Genomic DNA, 22,192 nt, shown 5'->3' with positions numbered 1-22,192 from the left:
CACTCAGGATGAGGTTGATAAGTTCCTCAGCTACAGTGATAGTGCAAGAGACCAGGACTTCAGACCACTTTGATCACCTCACCAGAACCCAGTGTGGCATCCAGCCTAAAGTATCCAACCCTGAGAGAGTTCCTAGGTGCTTTCCAAGTGGAGTGCCCTAGGTGGCTCCTTCAGTGACTCTGGAAAACCATCAAAGTCATCTGGAGGAGGGGAAAGTGGTGCAGCAGTCGAGACGTGCAGGTGTCTGGATTCCTAAAGAGGAGAACTCAAGCAACACGAGCAGTTCAGGGGCATCTCACTCCTCAGTGTGGAGGAAAAGATATTTTTCAGTCTTGTTGCCCGACGCATTGAGCGCACAGCGGTTATCACCCAGCTAATCCGGGAGACTCGAGAAGGCGACGGCGATCTGGCAGTGCTGTGGCTCGACCTTGCCAACGCCTATGGGTCAATCCTGCACAAGCTGGTGGAAACCTCACTGATCCGACACCATGTTCCAGACAAGATCATTCTGAACTATTATAACTGCTTTAGTGTGAGAGTCACCTCTGGATCAATAACATCTGCATTTCATAGGATGGAGAAAGGAATAATCTCAGTGATCTTGTTCGCCTTAGCCAGGAATATGCTGAGCAGAGGCCGACTGACCGTGACCACAACATCTGTGCCAGGCTCCAGATGGAACGCCTCATCATCTGGGCCCGAATGGACTTTAAAACAGCCAAGTCCCGATCCCTTGTGGTGAGGAAGGGAAATGTAACCAACAAGTTCTGTTTCTCCCTTTGAGGAGTCCAAATTCCATCAATCACAGAGAAGCCAGTTAAGAGTCCGGGAAAAGTCTTTCACAGCACACTTTGGGACACAGTCACACTTCATGAAAAGGGTTGCACACCTGGATTGCTGCAGTGGACAAGTCAGGGCTGACAGGAAAGTTTAAAGCATGGATTTACCAGCATGGCATCCTGTCACGACTCCTCTGGCCACTGCTGGTTTACGTCGTCCCCCTAACCACCGTCGAGGGCTTGGAGAAGTTCATCAGCCACTCTTTCTGTAGGTGGTTGGGTCTCCCTAAGAACAAGCTACAACTCCCCTTCAGTAGCCTTTTGGAGGAGTTCAGGGTTTCCCGAGCAAGAGAGGTGCTGCTGTACAGAGAGTCCACTGACACCTAAGTCTCCTCGGCTGGCACAGAGGTGAGGACGGGGAGGAACTGGAGAGCCCAGGAGGCACAGTGTGCTGGTGGAGACAGTGGCGTCAGGACGTGCAGGGCTTGGCTCTATCCAAAGACCTCAATACAACAGGGCCCAGGGAAAGGACAGGCGTCAACTTCTCCAAGAAGAAATCTGAGCAGGGTTGGAGGAAAGACTTGATGGACTTGATGGGAACAGGTGATGGACCGAAAGATCTCGTTGTCTGGGTTGTGGAAAATCCAGTTCCAGCTCAAACTCCCAGAAACCATCCCATGACTACGTTTAGGCCTGACATGGTCCTCCTTTCAGAATCATCAAGGCAGGTGGTCCTACTGGAATTGACTGTGCCCTGGGAAGACTGGATGGGAAAGATGTTTGAACGGAAGATGAATGCCGTAGCAGGGGATGGAAGACCCGCTGCCGAGGGTTTGCCAGCCAGTTGCTCCGCCGGTCCTTAAACTCCTGGGAACCAGGAGCCAGAAAGCCATCAGGAACATCATGGATGGCTGTGGATCAAAAGGGGTGATCCGTGGAAGCTACCTAGACACAAGTCGGGAACTGATCATCCCTGGCTGGGTCACCTGGGCAAAGGTGTATGAGGTTGAAAGACCCGGATGTATCTAGGTTGCTTACTTAAAATAAAAAAATAATAAAAAAACATTTTTAAAGTCTCCTTGTGAAAAAGTGCTCTTAATTGTATTGAATCTGCCAAAATAAAAAAAAATATATATATATACTTATAGATAATATAATATTAATGAAATAAAAGGCCACAAAAGTGTGTAAGTGTGTTTTTATTTTAATTTGGTTAAAAAACACTGAAGTTCAGCTAATTCCATTTAATATACATTTAAACATTACATTATCATTAATTTGCAATTACCTGACTTTACATTCAGCTCACACTCAAGTATATTCTTTTAAAGTATATTATTTTTACATAATAAATTCTATTTTTAAAAGTGAGCTTTTTCACAAAGGTTGACAAATTTTCATGAAATCATTCTTATCTGAATCAGGTTGATGAAGCGTCATTTATTCAGTGGACTAAAACTATCATTCGTCATTAAACTATTAAACTAGTCTCTACACTGTAAAAAATTATGTTCTTCTTTAGTTTTTTTTAGTTTTTTTTTTTTTTCCAGCACAAATGTCTAAACTTTTTTAAATCAAGATACATTTACTGGAGAAGCAAAATGACTTCAAACAAGAACAAATATCTGTCACTGGGGTCAGAAAAATAATCTTAATTTAAAGGGAAAACAAAATTATTTTTCTGACCTCATTGGCAAATATTTCTTCTTGCACAAACTCACTTCATTTTGACTCATTTTGGATATGTTCAGTCGTTTTGCTTCTCCAGTAAATGGATCTTGATTTAAGAATGTTTAGATATTTGTGCTGGAAAACAAGACTCTGAGGAAGAACATCATTATTTGCAGACTGAAACTCTCTATTGTCCAATCAGCATCCAGGACTACAACTTCCCCTCATTAAAAGATCACTTCGCTTCAAATGTCTTTATAATGCTATTCATCTCAGAGTTGGCCTCTCTCATGTTAAATGGAGGCCGAAGCGCTGCAGAAGGAGCCGCTCACACACTTCATATTAACTGGTTGTAGTCTCACTAACCCTTAACCCTACATCCTCACATCCCGCTCTCAAACACTATCAGCCAGTCAAATGTCTGTGCCGTCCTCGCTTACTTCCCTAAACCTCCACCGCTCCCGGTCTCAGATCTTCTCTCGAGCCGAGTGCTAATCTGCTCATGTCTCATCATCGTTGACGGAGATTCGCCCCGTTTCTCTATTTCACGTCTTCAGTCCTGCTGGGATATTTATAATTCCTTTAACCACTCAAAGCTTTAAGCTCTTGAAACTTGAAATGGATTTCTTTAAAATCTTAATGTGTGAGTGCTGGAAAAACTTTCATGCCCTTATATTGTGTGTTATTCACTATGGTGTGCTTGACAGCCCGAGCGTTTGGATCAATTGTTTTTACCCATACAGATGGAGAGGCGTTTTAGTTAGTTATAGTTATGTGTAATCCACTTGTGTTCTGGGACTGGATGTGCTGCACCTTACCTCTTGAAGACCAGACTGCTTTTAAAATGTGTCTTAATCATTTATCTGAAAATCTGAGGTTTGATCCTCACCTCCCTGCTCACAGAGCTGCTGAGCCAGAGCGTCCTTGAAGATGATCTGTCCTCGGTGCGTCGCTGTGGCCCTGAGGGACAACACATCCAGAGAAAGAGAGAAATATTAGGAGACGAGAGCCATAACCCCAAAGAAGATGAAGTGCTTCTGCTGGAAGTGGATTAAAGTTCTGAAATCGGGCCGTAGGTCTTCATGTCAGAGACGGCGATCAGAGGTCAAGAGGTCAGGAAGAGGACGAGGCTGATGGGAGTTGAATGTGCCGAGCATCTTTATACACGTGTCAAAAACGCAGTACGGGGATGATTTATACGTATGCGTCAAACCTACAGCGTTTGCTGTGTGTAGCTACGGCACTCCCTGATGGGCTGCTTCTCAAATTCATCATGTTATAGGGATGTTACAGCCTTTTAAAGATCCTTTTTATTGCCTTTTTTCACTATCACATATTTTAGTAATCATCATAAATCTTTCAAAAGCTTAAACACTCAAAATTCATCCTGTGAAATACATTTTGAAATTGAACATTGCATCACCATGGCTCAATATTTGTGAACACAACTTGGTTAGACGAATGATTTTCTAGCAATTTTAATCCAAATTATTTGGCAATATACATATTTTGTATAAATTAAAAAATGTTGTGTTTAGTGCATTTGCTTTTCAGTAAACTTAAAGGGATAGTTCACCCAAAAATGAAAATTTGAAGTTTATCTGTTTACCCCCAGGGCATCCAAGATGTAGATGACTTTGTTTCTTCAGTAGAAATGATGATTTTTAACTCCAACCGTTGCTGTCTGTCAGTCGTATAATGCGTGTCAATGGGAACTCAATCTATAAGAGTCAAATAAACATGCACAGACACTTTCAAATTAAACCCTGCGGCTCGTGACGACAGACTGACGTCCTAAGACACGAAACGATTGGTTTGTGTAAGAAACCGAACAGTATTTATATTTATTTATATTTTTTTGCCTCTAAAACGGCACTATGTCCAACTGCCCTGAGCATCCGGTGTGTGAGGTCAGAAAACACGCTCTGATGACGGCAGTGATGTCTCGCGCTTTGCTTCAATGAGTGTGAGACATCATTTCTGTTGTCAGAGCGCGATCAGACCACACTAACCGAGTGCTGAATGCAGCTGGACATAGTGGTGTTTTAGAGGTAAAAAATATAAATAAATACTGTTCGGTTTCTCGCACAAACCGATCGTTTTGTGTCTTATGACATCAATGTGTCGTCACGAGCCGCAGAGTTTAATTTGGATTTGTCTGTGCATGTTTATTTGACTCTTATAAATTGAGTTCCCATTGACACGCATTATTTGAAATCATCCTTTGTGTTCTACTGAAGAAACAAAGTCACCTACATCTTGATGCTCTGGGGGTAAGAAGATAAACATCCCTAAAAGAGATTTTTAAAGGTCTGGATTCTGAACTGTTCATGAACTACAACCATATGAGTTCACATCAAAACGTTAACAGACAATTCTGTTTTTACTCCTCATGAAACTGTTGTCTGTAATGATTGATATATTTTACTGTCTTCTACATTCGTCACTGTTGTTTCCTGAAAGAACAGTGTTTTGTTTTTTATCCATTGCCGTGTGATGTGCTAAAAATTACAATAAAGGTGACTTTGAATGAATGTAACGGAGCTGACTGCTGGAAAGCGAATCCTTTGGGTAAATATTTAAATTTATGATACAATTTTTAAAAAAAAACTCCCTTTACTATACCACACACACACACACACACACACACACACACACACACACACACACACACACACACACACACACACACACTTATCTATGTTTAATTATGTGTGACATGTGATGTATGTTTTTGAAGATGTATTTTTCAGATGGCGTGTGTAAGCATGGCTTTGACTGGGTGAAAATCATTTGATATCATAATCTTCTAATTGAACACGGCTCTGTTTATGAGAGATTTTACAGTTCAAACAAAAAGCTTCCTCGAGCAAAGCGTGTGAAATCAGTGTTAAAAGCACATGTACAAAAACACAAAGAGAGACAGACTAGTGGACTTCGTTTCATTCATCGTATTTCATTATTGTTTGAGAAATTTTCAGTTCCCAGCCGCTGCTTATCCTTCTCTGAGACGGCGGTCAGAAAGTCTGGTGATGATTCTCTCCCCTTTATGTTTGTCCTCAATCTTCATTTTCCTTTACTGCATTAAGCATTAATAAACAATAAACAGTTAGTAAGAGAAGCTGGAGCGGAGCATGTGGATGTAATGCGGTCATATTGACAGCAGCTCTGGGCTTTAACATCATCTGTGCTCTTACAGCTCAATCCTGTGACCCGCTGCTTTCTCCTCGGTCTGAAACTCTCGTCGAGAGATGGAGGTTTTGTGCTGCTTTCCTTTGCTTTTACACACATGAATAGCTGGTTTTCAGGTCAGAGAGCTGCAAAGGTCGAGGCGTAGCTGCATTCACCCGCCTGCTGATCTGCCGTCTCCCACAGAGCCTTATCTTACAGAAGGCTTGTGATTCAATTCAGTTCTGATCTCTATTCAGTTCAAGTCAATATCGATTCATTTGGGTATATAACAGGTGCAGTACATGTCAGTTTCTCTCAAGGAATCAAATCTCTCTCATCTAATGATGTAAACGATACAGGAACCCTGTCAGTCACTGCATCATCACTGTCAAACATGGTTTGTTATCACAGCTTTTTTCTTTTGTCAAATCAACTTAATATATTTTGAGTTTCTGTTGATTAAACTGATCTCTTTCTTCGTATATATCAAAATTTTAAGGCAACTAGGTTATATACTTTAAGTTTAACCAACAATCATTTGTCACATTGTAATATTAAGGGTTAAATTTAACAACTGATTTGGAGGCGAAGATTTAAATTGCACATAAGGCAGTTTTTTTATAATAATAAAGTTATTATAACAACTTTTTGTTTCAACTCCAATTCGTTGTTGAAATATAAACATTTAAACATGGCTCTCAACTTGTTTTCATGGCAGATTTATTAAATATTACACATAAAATATTAAATAACAGGTAGAGTATATATGCACTATGTAATCTAGTGCATATATTAATCAAAATGCACATTTTTCTAGCTGACTATCGAGTTTACAATACATGATTGATTGATTACATGAGATGTGATTCATTTCAGAAAGTTCTTCTGTATCTTTCAACACCTTCTGATGTTCATTCATGTTTATCTACTGCTGTAACTAGAAGTAAAGAGGATCGGTTCAACAGCGATCCGTCACACCGCATTAAAGAGACACTAAAACTCATTATAAGATACGGACAGAATTTGAAAGCTGTTTTACATTTCAAAGATTATTGTGATTATTGGCACAGCATGGATTAAAAGATCGATTCCTGGGATTTAAGAATCAATATCGGTTCATCAAAATGAGAATCGATTAAAATCAAGAAATCAATATTTTCACTCCAGCCCTAGAGAAATCTACAAAGAACATCTATAAAGACGAAAGAAAGACAGGCTTCAAAATAAAAGACACACACTTACAAATCTCATCAGCTCTAGGAATATGGAGAGCTTGCAGAAACAATATAAATACTCATATTAAGTATTGCTTTAATCATAGTAAACTGTTAAAGAATGCAAATGTTTGAGTTTTGCTGGACTGTTGTTTCAGATTCAGTCTGACACCGAAAGCATTTATGCTTGTGAGGCATTTATGCTTCTGGTCTCATGAATAACCAAACAACATCTCATGAATAAATAACAAACTGCAAAAGGGGGAGATGAAGGACGCTGAAGGAAAAAAAAACAAAACAACAAAACCACATTCATCTTTCAGGGCTTGGTAAAGACAAATTTGGAAATGGGTTTTATGAATAAAACATAGAGCATAATGAAGAGCAGGAGGTTACGTCGGAGTAAGGCACTTCAATATTTATGAAACGAGTCCCAGACGGCTTGTTCGCTAATATGGCAACATTAGAGGAAAACATGCAGTAATGTGGTTCATTTAATATGTTTAATGCTCTTACTCACGCTGCTCTGGTGTCAAGGAGGATTAAAACGTGTTTAGTTATTTTCACGCATTCATGTTTGGTCTGGCATTAATAAACCGCCTCGTTTCCACTGCTGTAATACTGAAGAAGTGTGTTCATGATTTCAGGTGAGGACGATCGTTCAAACGCCAGCTGACTTTGGCACTTAACTCATTTACAGGACTGACAACCAACTTCACATTGAGTAAATCACTGAAGTGACTCAAGGACGTCTGATGTGGAGGTTTAACGCGACTTGCTGCAAATGTGATTTTCAAAGGCAGAGTGGAGAAAGTCAGTGTGTGTCTCTCCCAGATGGTTTATCATGGAGGACTTCATGTGCCAGTGAAGGAGTAGGTGTGGAGACAGAATCACAACCGTAGGAGTCAGAATCTGACCCTGTGAGTCCAGACCAAACCTGCATTACTGCTCTTAAAGAGGACCTATTGTGCTTCTGTCCATGTTCATCTTTCTCTAGTGTGTAACGTTGATGTTTGAGCATGAAAAAGACGAAAGTTCTTCTCTACATCAGTGTTTCTGAACTCCATCTTGAGTTTTCTTCACAATATTCCTCATTTAAATAATTCATGCGCAGAATAAAGGGGCGGGGCCTGGTTGAGTTAGGAATGTGTTGAAACTGGCGGTTATGGTAAGGGGCGGGACATTTCCCAAACACCAATCACAACACACTGCTCCAGCCGACCAATCAGAGCACATTGTGCTTTTCAGAAGGCGGGGCTTCATAGAGACAGGAACTAAACAGAGTAAAATAATCAACATTCAATCACAAAAACAACATCAAGAGTTTGTAAAACGGGATAATATGGTGTCATATTGCACTAAAGCTTCTGTGTTTATAAATGTATAACTTTACATCACATGACATTCAAGTTATACATTAAATAAGTTCATACATTCTCTGGATATTAAACCCATGATCTTGTCATTACTAGTGTAATATTTGAACAACACGAATGCTAATAAACTCATGATTAATGAGTGAACACCTGAACACTGACACCTTCATTCGCTCTCATACTAACCAGCGTGATCATGATGACTTCAGCGAGTCCATCGAGCAAACACAGACTTCATTATATCTAATACTAGTCATTCTGATCCCAGACCAGAGGACACGGACACACCTGCAGCTCACCTCGCACCATCTCTGTGTGACAACAGCTCTTGAATCACGTGCAATTTATATTGCCCACCCTCTTAAAATCTGTTTTGTAGTTGTTTATCGTCAGCTAGGTAACTTCTCGGAGGAGTTAGATGTGTAACACACACACACACACACACACACACACACACCAGCCATTCCCATAAATAAAGCCACAGCATGTCAGTCGCTCACAGAAGCTTTTGGAAACAGCTTATTATGCTGAATGTTGTTATGTGATTACATGTTTCTGTCGTCACGTCTGACAGCTAGACCATCCAAACCCTCTCTGACCTCACACACACACACACACACACACACACGTGTGGAACGACACCTTATCACTCGTACATCCATGAAACATCTGCTGTTGAAAACCCTCAACATCGCACTGCTCTCTAATCGTGATTAATAACAGGAATTACACCCAACGTCGGCGCCTGTTACTCGTGCTCATTTTGCACATTTGGATTTAGCCTTTAAAATAATAGTTTAATTGGCTGATTGATTTCCTTTGTTGGGCTCCAGCTGCGACGGCTGACGAGTAATCAATCAGCAAGAGGGAAAACAATATTTAGCCTCCTTTCCTCTCCTCTTATCTTATTTTGTCTGAAAGACGTGAGAGTCTGAGCGCCAGCGTTGATCAAATTACAGCGTGTTGTCAAATGAATAGAGGGCGAGGAAGCGTTTGTTGTCGCGAGGAAGCGCTCCCTCGGCGCATGCTAATTTAATGAGCGTTTAGAGGAGGCTTCCAGGGAGTTGTTGGCAAATTACCTGCTCATTATACCGGGTCATTGGAAGTCGTTTAAGTAAAGGTGAAAATGAAATGACCTTGACAACAGTTGAGAGCTAATTACAAACAAGAACATTAAGGCGGTCTGACTTCATCTGCTGTCTTTACAGCTGAACTAATGCTTTATATTGTACTGAAGCATGAACTCAATGTAATGTTTTCAGACATTTAAATTCACGTTAGTTGCAATTAAATGAAAATGTATTGCAGTTTAAAATGATGCACTTTAAGGAGACTCACTAAAGTAGCACATCAGCACATCTTTATATGTAATTTCATAATAACTTGAAATATGGTTAAAGTTACTGCTGAATGTACTGACAAGGGCCAACTAAAATATATTTTAATGTGATTTCTATTGAAACTTGTATGTCATGTATATCTTTGTAATTACACCTCTGAGATGGAGAAGTTTCAAAGTTGATTAACTATAAATGTAGCCATAAATTACAGTTTAAATACAGATAAACAAAAGTATGACAAAAGATTATTAACTCTTTCCCCGCCAGTGTTTTTGATCATTTCATGGCCTTCAGTATATTTTGTTGCATGAATATTTGAACAGTTAATATATCAAAAGAAATAACAGAGCCGCTGCTTTTAAACAAACAAACATTTTATTCTAGCTTCATGCATTCTTATTTTATCGACACTTGAATGTGGGTCAGTTTTTAAAAATGCAACATTTCGAACAAAAAGCTGAGAAAAACATTGTCAGCCGTCATCCGGATGGGATTCAGAGCGATGATCAAACACAGATGGAGTAGATCGAGTCCATCAACACCTGAAAGCTTCACAGTCGTTTCCTCTTCATAAATCAGTTTTGATTTATATACTGTTGAATGTTTGATGATCGCATTATTTTACACGCTTTTATCGCTTGTTTCTGCTTCTTCCTTGCCAGTGTTTTGATCTGGAGATTCTCTACTCTTTCAGAAGATGCATAATAGCGCCCTCTACCGTATAACAGTGTTAAGAGTTAAAACATAATGATATAAAATGTACTTTAAAGTAAATATTTCTAATTTGACAAAGTGCACGTTTAAAAGTGTACTTAAGTGTGTTAAGAAACACTCATTAAGTGTGCTCTCTTTAAGTGCAATTAAGTGGCCTTTGTGCACTTTCCATTTGCCACTTTTCAGTTGTTCACAGTGAATTTCAGAGTTAAACGAGTGTTCGCTGGCTGTCGAGCTCATTGTGATTTTGAACTTGCAGAATTAAACAAAGGAAACTTTCGTTTGTTCAGACTGCCCTCCACCACTGTCTCTCGCCCCAGCTCACTCACATGGCATCTGGTATTTGTTTAAATAGTCAAAGACAGTATATATGATTGACTCTTTCCAGGAAAGGAAAATAACAATATGCACACAGAACAAAACTGCTTTATATGATCCAGAAACACACAGCCTGCCCTGAACAGATGGTCCATCACAAACAGCCCGGACTCCAGTCCATGTCAATTAATCGTAATAACAGAAATGCCTAAACACTCGCCGCCTCTGAAGCGACGTGGCTTTTTCCCATCATGGCTTCACGACAGGGTTATGAATGACTGAACATTCGGCCTTGAATGCTCAGAAACACCCGACATAAACTCTCAGAGTGACAAACGGCGGACAGACACGGACACACGCGAGCACGGCACGGATCCTCTGCTGACCCGCGGCTGTCATCCCGCGGCCTCGCGCCACAGATTTGTGAGTGGCACGCCTGACGGGAAAAACTGTGAAGTGTGGCAGCGTACGGCCACATCATGAGTGCTGAAAAACGGCTCTTTAAACGAGTGTCTGCTCTCAAGGGTTTCGCTCTGAAAGCTTGTCCTGACAGAACGACATGGTAGATGATCTGCGGCGCTGTCGCCATCTGTGTTCTCCGAGCGCACCGCTACAGTTCACCGCAAACAACGCCTGATTGTTGGCCTCACAATCGACAGAGTTACCCTTGATATCAGTAGTGTGTCTGCACAGCGTTGAGTGCATATTCATTTTCTTTTTGTACATCACATTCATTGACAACCATAAAAACATACTAATCCTGTGATTCTGGAATCGTAACATGCTGTTTTCACTGTATAAATTAAATACAATTTGCATTAAAATGGTTATTTATATGCAGTAGAGTGTATAGTTGTGGGGAAAACTAACATCTTCAGCATGTTTAGAGGTTATGGTCGGCCAACACAGAAACTCTGGCGTCTAGATTTGTGGAGCTTTTAGACATGCTTTTGATAGGGTTCGCTTTGCATTTCTGAGAAGCACGGACTGGCCCTTCTGGTGATCTGAAACTGATGCGTGTTTGGTTTCTGGAAGGTTTGAATGTTTTATGCAAACACAATGAGGCGACCCCTTCAGGACTCACTCACTCGTGAAGAATCTGCCTCGTGTCAGATGTGTTCCAGAGATTTCCTCATGCCTGAAATAGAGCCATGAGGTTTTGTTTTTCTCACATGCATGAGCTGTAGCTGTTGGAGGAGTGACTCACATGAAGTTGACGCAGCCTGTGCCGGGCGGAGGAGCGATCCAGATGAAGCTCAGGCTGGTGGAGGGCAGGTGACTGACGTGAGACGCCACCACACTGCACACGAACTGAGTCCCGAACTGTCTGTCCGACATCACGCCTGAGAAACACACACACGGTACAAATGGTATCAATACAATGCAGTATGGTTTACATGCAAACAAAGAAGTTTTTGCCTACAAGTTGTTTTCCAGAAATGTAAATGATTAAAATGAGGAATATTGTGACATGTTCGTTCCCAGATGAAAACTCAAGACTACAATGGAGGCGTTTCCGGGAGTTCAGAAACACTGACACTGATATACAGAATTAACTCCTGCTGGAGGGACTTTTTCATGATCAAACAGCAACATTACGCACTAAAGAAAGATGAACATGGACAAAAATTAACTATTCACCAATGCACAATTTGTCCCAGCCAAATTTGGTCTATTTACATAAAGTAACTCATTATGAATGTGAAACAAATGCACAGATCCTGCCAAGCTTATTCCTTTTTTGAGTACTCAGACCAAAATGTGAGTAAAAAGCAATGCAGTTCTCTTTGCATTCACACTGTCAGTGGTGTTCCTGTGCTACAGTTCCTGTCCCACGTCTTTCTGAAAAGTTTAAAAAGAAATATATAATATCCAAACACCGAGAGAATGAGAACATGCACTCGTAGAAGAAATGTTCTATGAAATCTTAAAGGGTTTCGTCAGGCGCTTCATATATACAAGCTTTCAGGGGTTCCATCATTTTATGGATTTAATTTTAATTAATAAATTAATTTTGTTTTCATTTAATTTTTAATTTGAATTAAATTTTATGAATTAAACATCTTGTAAACATACTTTATCACTAGAAAACAATGAAATAACATGTTAAACATGAAAGTATTATGCGATAATTTCAGACATCTCTCTTTATAAATAGTAGAACCTTTTTGATCACATGTACGAATTTTCATGTATTAATCGCTTTCTATTGCCAAAGTGTGAACAGCTTGTAATGAAACTTAAAAATCAAGACCTTCCCTGACTTCCTAGGTTGTCAATGAAAGCCTGTAGACTGATTTTTATGTGAAGGACTCGGGACGTTTTTAGCAGGAAAATTATAAGGATGTGACGATTACATGCGCTCCTGAGAACCTCTCTAATCCACATCACTATGATCAGATGCTTTAACTGCCGTTTTCTCTTTTTCGTTGAGTGTTTAATGTTTATTTTGTTATTGAGAGGCGTTACGTGTGTGCGAGCACGAGCAGTAAGTTGCTGCTGCAGTTCACTTAATGGCCACCGGTGTCACTAATAACAAGGGCTTCTGAATTCTACATATTGCTCCTTTAATGCTCTTCTCTGACCATATGCACTGACATTCTTAATAACCTCCGCAATATAATCCAGATGATAAACTTCCAGTGAAATGTCACTTGTTGGTGTGTTCAATAGTGTAATACTTAGCTTATAATCAGAATATAGTCACGTAAATAGTCAGGCCTAGTGTTAATTTAGTTATTCAAATGTAAGACGACATAAAAAAAACAAAAAAAAAAACATACCTCAGTGTTTCTCAGCAAAAATCATTTCAAACATCATTTTATTTACACTTTCGTGTGAAAAAAGCATCAAATTACTGTAAATTTCATTCACAAAAAAAGTTATTGTTTTTCATGAGATTTTATGAGTACTTCATACTTCACTTTGGCAAAATGTATTTTTAAACCTAGTGATTTTATAATGTTTAATATTTATTCAAAAGCGAAACTGAGTGAAAAATTATTACAGGAAATGGCTAATATGAGCCAATAAATGCTCCTCTGCTGCCATCTGATGGTTATAGTGGTAATTAATGTGTTTTTTAATTTTTATAAGAGTGTTTTTTATCAAATGTTGGATGTCCTACACCTTGAAACATTCGGTTTTACAAATGGGGACAATCTCAAAGGATGAACAAATAATGTTTATGGTCATCACATTAAAAATAACATTTGATGCGCTGTGCGTGTCCAATTACAGACACCACGTTTCTTATTCAGACGTTCCCATTAGCTTACTCTTTATTGCAATCAGTTTTATTGGCAAATTAGGCAAGTGTGATAAAATAAAATAATTTATTTAAATATAAATACAACATTAAAAATTCGAGTACAAAATGAAAGCTAACAGTTCACCAGAAATGCCCAAGCTGGGTTAATGAAAACCAGGAAGTAACTGTGCAAATGGATGGCAGCAGACAGGAAATGTTTGTGACTTTATTTGTTTGTGTTTTATTGGTGCCAAAATGTCATAATGCTGTTCATGTTTCTGTAGATCTGCTGTTATATAAAACACACTATAGATGAAACAACATTAGCAAGCAAGTCATGCCTCAAAAAAAAAAATTAGAAGAAGACAAAAACTAAAAATGCTAAAAGTTTGTATTTCTCGTGCGGATGTGCTGTAGATGACTGATCTCGACAGGCGTTACTCACTTGAGGAGAAAAGTGATCGTTTCCCTTTCATTGATGATGTTCAGAGTAAACTTCTCTCACAGGACTGAAATAATGGCACCAGTCAAAGGCATAAACAATGTGTGCATTTCCTTTCACATGCAGATAGAATACTAGAGAGCCGTCGGCCGTGATTAATGGCAGTCGGACGACCTGCGATCTCCCACGGCCACCCGTGCTCCAGCTGAAAGAGCGTCCTCCCTCACGTACACACAACACTACATGCTCTCCTCTCCTTCTGCAGACGCTAGGAGATTTTCACTCCAAATGGCCTCTAAAACGAGAGGAAAGATGATTTGGCGCACAACAGATGGGCACGGGGTGGCACAGACTGGCACGCATGATGCTCACTGCTGCTCATTAAAATGCAGATTCATAATTTCAACTCAACACATATTAGTAGGATAAAGCACAATCTGACTCATTACCGTTAACCCGGGCGACTCAGTGCTGCCGTATATCAGGTCAGATCTCTGTGACGAGCCGCTAACAAACATTTCACAGATTCCAACATGTGAAACTGAAACGCTTTCTGACACGTATGCGAGTGATCTCTAAACGAAAAGTGTTTAATAATATCGCTAGCATTAATAGTGTGTTTGTAGTAACGTTATGTTTGGTCATCTATCAAGTGTCAGTTCAAGAAAAGAGTCTTTTCTCTGCATCTCTGACATATAGTTTCCACTCGCACAGTAGCGTCTCATCATCCATCTTAACAGCAGGGTATGAATATTTATTAATCAAACATACAGTATGTGAACGTTAGTGAGATCTAGACGTGTCTGGCCTAGACTTGCTTGCTAGAATCTGAGAAACACATATGAAGAGCACTTATGTTAAAGACTTGATATAGCGTTGCATTATATGGCCAAAAGTCACTTTGTTCCCCTGAGAAACTGACCTGAGGTCAGAAACTGGTGGTCCAGAAGCTTCTCAATCACTTGGCAACCCTTCCCTGCGTTTCCATTGGTCCATTTCATAATCTGCCAATCATTCTATGCTGCCATTGTCATGGCGATGACAGAAGTGCTCTTTGTGTTGCCAGGAAGAAGCTGTGTGCCCGACTCTGAGACGCAGGAGCCCGGGGCCGCGGGAGGGAGGAGGGCCGACACAATACACACACCATTACTGGCCAGAAGACAATTCGACCACCTGGGAGATCTGTGTGTGTGTGTGTGTGTGTGCGTCTACAATCACTGATCATATTCATTCGCTGCAGCATACATGACTGCTGATGCCCTTTACACTGCAGTTGTTTTGCTACTTTCTGAATGTTGAATTGTGGGCTGCTTTGAAGGGCTTGGATCGGCACCAGACGCCCAGTGAGCGGCGATACTATAGAAATACAGCCGTCACAAACTACTGAAGCGCTTTCTGTGAAAGTCTTGCTGGCAGCAGCTCCAAAAAAGCCTTTAATCTACAACACTGAGCATTTCATTTCTCTCTGAAGCGTCATTAAGTATCATCACTGCTATTATTATTAATATACAAACAAACATAGACGAATCGCTGCACTACAGCTGTGACCCCTGACCCCTGACCCGAACCGGTGCCGGGCCAATCGTGATTTGTCTTTGCTTCAGAAATGATGTTGTGAAGCGTGTGGATCAATAGTTCATTATTCAACGATTAATTCGGGTCATCTGATGTCATTCGCTGATTTGTCTCGTGAAGGATCTTTATTGGCATTGATGATTCCATGAAGGTGGGAAAAAAAGGTTTCTTAGATTTTTTAAATGTTTAAAAAAGAGAAATGGTTCTTATGAAAACTGTTCAGTGAAAGGCTCATTGAGGAATGGATGGTTCTTGAGGGTCAGCGGTCAGGAACCTGAGGCTCTTTGAGAAGAATCATGAGGTTCTCCAGATCTCTCACTCTTTACCAACAAATGAATGATTCAAAAATTCACGTCTTTCCCAATCAGAGGCTCAAGGTTCGAGTCGTTGCAAGTCAAGTCCTCTCTGATTATGTGATATCAAATCATGTGACTTTTAGACATCTTTTTAAGTGTTCATCTTAAAACTTTATTTAAGACACTCTACTTCAATGTTAATTTCACTGACAAATTATTTATCTACATTTTTTCACTGATAAAAAGAGACGATAACTAAATAAAAACCAGGTTATGATGACAAAAACTATAATGAAAATCTACTGACCTTAACGAATAAGTAGAGCGAATTTAGTCTAAAACTAAAACAATTCAGATGACTAAAATATGACTAAAAATTAAATCAAATTTTTCAGTCAAAATTAGGCAGTGGCTTTTTACAATGAGTAAAAATAGCCATCTATTCTATTTACACTCTATAAAAGTTGCAGTTCTTTGCAATAAGTGCAAATATTTGTCAGATTCAATATTTATATTCATAAATAATGCAGATACTATTAGCACAGTCTGAGTGTTGATGTACATTAACAGGATGCAATAATAACAAAGTGTAAATGATTATATTAATTAAAATTATTAAATGGATGCCGCCTTATTGGGACAATAAAGCCTTCCCTACTCCTACCTCTAACCCTAACCGAGAAATACTTTATTATTAAACACTCGTTAGGCACTTTATTTCCACTTTTAAATATTTTCTTCATTTTTACTGAAAATAAATGCCTTTCCAATCTGCTATGTGATGGGGAAAGGGAGAAGAGCGAGTTCGACAAAAGGCAGATTCAAACTCGAGTCGAACGCATCCAAAGCTGCTTCCCCGCGCCCTGCTCCCTACAGCCTACACCACTGCGGACACTGAGTAGTGCACGTCTAATCCTGTGTGACCCAACCAGACATTAGTGGGCGGAGTTAGCGTAAATAGCCTTTGCCAACAAGACAGGACACTCCGTCAAAAATTAACACTGTTCTACTAATGACAAGTAACTGTGCAACTACATGTCAACTAGCAGTCATTAGAGTTTAGTAGCTGTTAGGTTAGGGTTAGTAGAATAAGTAGACCTGTAGTTGCACAATTACTTGTAGTTAGTCTGAAGTGGACCATCGAAATAAAGTGTAACTTAAATTTTTTCTCTTCATTACAAATCTTCTAAAAAATGTGGAAACTTTTACATGGCTGGAAACTTTGATGTCTAATTGATGATGGTAATATCTCAGTATTTATGCTTGATTCTCTCTTCTTCCCTTTTCTTTTCCACCTCTCGTCTCACTTTCATTCTCTCAACTCCTCTCATTTCTCTCTCCATCATCTTTGTCTCTGCTTCAGAAACTTCTTTACGAGATTCAAGCCCTCCGTTAGTCTCCGTTCCCTCACACGCAGCTCAGGATGCCGTTTCAGAAGAAATCAGGAGCAGAATAAAGTTGAGATGAAAGACGGGCGCAATGTCAAAAGTCTCCAGCGAGCCGGAGGGCCTGTTTCTGCTCTGACGCAGCTGAAGCTCTTGTTCACGGGCTCTCCTGGGAGGCATTAGCACTAATTTGAAGTTTAATTTGACGTGACTCCTCGGCTAATCGTGCGAGCTTGAAATTAATTAATCTGACTTGACTTGTGCTAATTTGCGACGGCCACAACGCGGCGTTCCCTTCGGAGGCCGCAAACAAACACGAGACGGCCTGGCTGGCGGAGACGTCCGAGGAGACGCAGAGCGGCGGAGACAGGTGGGACGCGGGCAGCCCTCGGAGAACGGCTCGCATCTGACGCTCGCTCGACACACATGCCCTCTGCACATGACAGCTTCGTGCCAACAGCCGCCACTATATAATTAACAAATCAGGACGATGTTGCCAATAAGTGAAAAGTGTCTTTTTTTCCAACAACATTTGGGTCAGTAGTGCCCCCATGGACACCTTATATAAACTGGAGGACACGACTGCAACGGATGGGCTTTTAGAAGGAGAAATTTAAGGACGGTTTTGCTTTCATCAGAGCCTTTTAAAGCTCTCCGAGAGTGCACCTCATTCTCCTCTCCATTAGAAGCCGTTTTCAAGGGCTCTTCTTCTGTTATCCTCAGAGAACCTTTAAAAATTGATCAGAAAGTGAAAGTGCATCCTAGAAAACATGCAGGTCTTCACGACAATGAAAAATCACAAGAGAGGCGGACGAGGGATAACTGTATTAGCAGTGAACTGTGACCAGAAGACTCGAGCTGAATGTAGATCTGAATCAACTCATTTCATAATTGATGAACTTTACACAGTTACTGAACTGAACTGATCTGAATAATGACAGAGCTTGAACAAAATGAGCTTTTGAATTTGTCTCATATTTGATGAAGTTTGATGGCTGACTGTCATTTTCCTGTTTTCTGTTACCGTTTCAACGCTATAGAAATAAAGCTGACTTGATTTGACTGGATCAATATTGATTAACGGTGGCTGCGTCTCAATCAGCTCCCTAGTTCAGTAGATTAGGGATCATTTGAATGCTGTCTCAATCACAAAATCCTTCACTTGCTCCCTAGAAAATCTCACAATGCACTGCAAAAATATGATATGACTGTGAATGAATATCCACACTGAAATAGTTTGTTCTGCATTAACTGCATTCATTGAGCTCAGAACATGCCCTTTAATTCACAAACGTCATTCACTTACATTGATTGTATTGAGGAGACAAACAGACCTTATTCACAGCAGCGCCATCTTTGATTTTTAACGTGAATGAAAGCGTCATAGACATACATCTCCTCAGTGTTGCTGTAATTTAATGTGTTTTTGAATTCTTCTGCTGACGAAAGACTCAACAAATTTCTTTCCAAGGAATTTCAGCAGACAAAAAAAAACTCCAGACATTATGAGCTGTGGATTATTGTAAGTGATCTAGAAGCTTTATACAGATTTTTACAGCTAATGCCACTGAAAACACAGTAAGTCTGTCCCTCACAGCCTCGCTTCACACCCGTCATGACGCTGCTCTCAATGAGGGACTATATAATCTAAAAATAATTCTGCTTTTACACAAGAAATATGGAGCTGATATAAGAAATCTGGCTAAAAGCATGAAGGACAGTGTGATTATTGACTAAAAAGGGAGGCATTTGCATGAAAACACACTGCAGCTGGTCTTTATACACATGTAGTTTATAAACCCATTCCAGACGGCTCAACCTGGAAAAATATTCAGATAAACACTGCAAAAATATGGGTGTGTTTGATAGGGTCACGACCTCTACATAATTTTAATAGTGGAAACACGAGATACAGTGGAAATCAGATCTATATCAGACAGCATGTTCTGCTGTGTTTCGTTAACTCCCAGCGGATCAACGTACAGCACTACAGTGATTACAGTACGTGTACTAATGAACATGAGTATTAAAGACCAGAGTAGAGGCCAAAAGTGACGTCCAGAGGGTGCATTTGCTTTTAATGACACTACGAATTCAATTAAACCATCAAATATGAGGAAAATATTATATATATATTTAAATATTCTAAATATGAGGGAAGAATAAAACACTGAAGTTTAAAAAATTATTTGGCAAAAAAGGCAAACTACAGCTACAGGTTTTATTTTACTATGCTAAAGAAATGCACAGAAAAACAAAAATCTGAGAGGAAAAAGCAAACATTGACTACAACATAATCAGTTATTAATTTCTGGTCGTTTTTGAACGTGTTCATAATTTTTCTGCATGACAGTCTAGACAAAAATTATGTCACATAATTTGTCATGTTTAATTGCAATATTAACACAAATAAAACAGTCGACTCCACGCACAACTACACAACATGACCACAATATCTTTAACACATTTATATTGTAATAAAGGTGAAGATGTCAGTTTTCCCAGGCTGGACGTCACTTTCACCCACTACTGTATCTGTGTTTTACAGCGCTGTTACTGAGAAGCACGTGTAAAATGTTCACCAGTGGGTGAGCGGTGGAGTGTGTGTGTGTGTGTGTGTGTGTGTGTGTGTGTGTGTGTAGCTGTCAGAGGAGTCAAAGAGCAGACTGATCACAGAGCTGCTGAGCTTTTGAAGTCTCTCAGGGACTGACAGCTCTTCATCCCCATGAGAGAGCACACACACACACACACACACACACACACACAATGTGAACTAAGAATGATGGCATAAAGCAGCATGCAAATGAAAGCAGAGCGAGAGAGTAAATACAGGAAACGGCACAAACACACACTCTGTTTTACTCCATTTTTTCTCCTTCATTTAATCCGCTCTATTAATACTTTTTTCCTTATTCTTTTGTTTCTTTTCACTGGATGTTATATTCATCTTTTCATAACAGATGGTGATTGGCTCGTTCATGACATTGAAATTACAGCCAAAGAAGCTGCAGCGTCTGAAACTTAAAGAGGAAATGTTGTGATTTCCTCCAGCAGGAGTTCTTCTCTACATCAGTGTTTCTGAACTCCATCTTGAGTTTCTTCACAATATTCCTCATTTAAATAATTCATGCGCAGAATAAAGGGGCGGGGCCTGGTTGAGTTAGTTAGTAGTGTGTTGAAACTGGCGGTTATGGTAAGGGGCGGGACATTTCCCAAACACCAATCACAACACACTGCTCCAGCCGACCAATCAGAGCACATTGTGCTTTTCAGGAGGAGGGGCTTCATAGAGACAGGAACTAAACAGAGCGTTACTGACAGACTGGGAAGAGAGGAGCTGCAACAATGGAGAATATGAGGAGAATAATCAACATTCAATCTAGTACAGCTCAAAAACAACATCAAGAGTTTGAGGAAGGGCGTAACAGGTCTTCTTTAACATTAATTTTGGGTGTGAGGATCCACATATCAGTCATGTATTCAGTCAGTTGGGTTCATTTGCATGAATGAATGAATGAATGAATGATTTAACACAACTAACTCATGACAGTCCAACCGCCTTATTTGATTAGTTCAAACAACTGTTCAATCTTTACGGTTAAAATATTTTCACAATCATGCTTTTGGAGAGCAGTTCCTTCTGATGGATTTGAGTCTTTACTAGCGAGTTGATCTTCACTTTAGACTTCATTATACATTATGCATTATTAATATAAAATTAATTGAATTTAAATAAATGTGAAAATGTGAATGATAATATGGTGTTACTCATTAATAATTATTCATTAAGGACAGAACAGTATTCTAAAGTGTTACCCAGAAAATATATGCTTTTTTTTAAATGTCATTACAATAAACATGAAGGTCTTTCAAAGTTGTCTTTATTTATAGTAAGTAAACTAGTGAGTAATAAAATGTTTTCTCTAAAAGTTAAAATTCTTCTTTCATTTTATAGCTAATTTAGCTTTTGTTTATAGTGAATTGTTTTTTCTATTTTGTTAAAAAAAAAAATATTTTGTTAAATTGTTGTTGTTGTTTTTTTTTGAGGAATTTGTGCAAGCGCAAATAAAGTAAAAGTAAAAAAAAAAAAGTAAAAAAAGTAAAAAGCCAAAAACCCAAAAAATAATTGTACCTACATTTTGGCTGGAAAATATTAAGTATATAGTCTGTATAATAAATAATGCTTTTACTTTGTATTGATGTTTTTGTCTTTGGGGAAAAAAAGTTCTCGATGACTGTGTGTCCATCTGACCTACATTAAAGTTAGGGTGAGTCCAGCCTCATCACATCACATCAAATGTCATTAATGACGTGTCAAAATATGACGTGTAAATGTAAAACTGAGTAAAAGAATGAGCGCACAAACATCTGTTCGACAGATGCAAACCGCTCTGACTTCTGTAATGAGCTTAATTTACATAGAAAGGAGGCGTATTTGCATGGAAACGAATGTCAATGATGTCATTTACATACTGAAGAGCTCGTTGGTTTTCATTCACTCATTCAGTGGACGGTTTTAGTGGCGTAATGTAGGGAACAGTCAATGAGGCGATTTCAGATAGTTCAGAAAAACACCAGGGTGTGTAAATAATGATTTCATTTCCCTTTTTCCCTTTCAGTTTAGGAAACCCTAAAAACAGAGAGTATATTGTCACTAAAGG

At 39.5% G+C, this 22,192-nt stretch overlaps 1 protein-coding gene across 2 annotated transcripts in view; it reads right to left on the bottom strand.

The window, feature by feature from the left end:
- Positions 1-22,192, bottom strand: part of LOC137023029 (reelin-like) — an 87,294-nt gene that overhangs the window by 44,348 nt on the left and 20,754 nt on the right. For both annotated transcript variants that reach the window (XM_067389555.1, XM_067389556.1), the window contains exons 3-4: positions 11,791-11,926; positions 3,340-3,410 (exon numbers count right to left, since the gene is read on the bottom strand). In XM_067389555.1, the coding sequence (XP_067245656.1) occupies positions 3,340-3,410; positions 11,791-11,926 (207 nt within the window). The remainder of the gene's footprint in view (positions 1-3,339; positions 3,411-11,790; positions 11,927-22,192) is intronic.

This window comes from Chanodichthys erythropterus, chromosome 7 (assembly GCF_024489055.1).
Source record: "Chanodichthys erythropterus isolate Z2021 chromosome 7, ASM2448905v1, whole genome shotgun sequence".
NCBI lineage: Eukaryota > Metazoa > Chordata > Actinopteri > Cypriniformes > Xenocyprididae > Chanodichthys > Chanodichthys erythropterus.
Note: the sequence above shows the minus strand (reverse complement) of the source record. Positions and strands in the feature narration are given on the sequence as shown.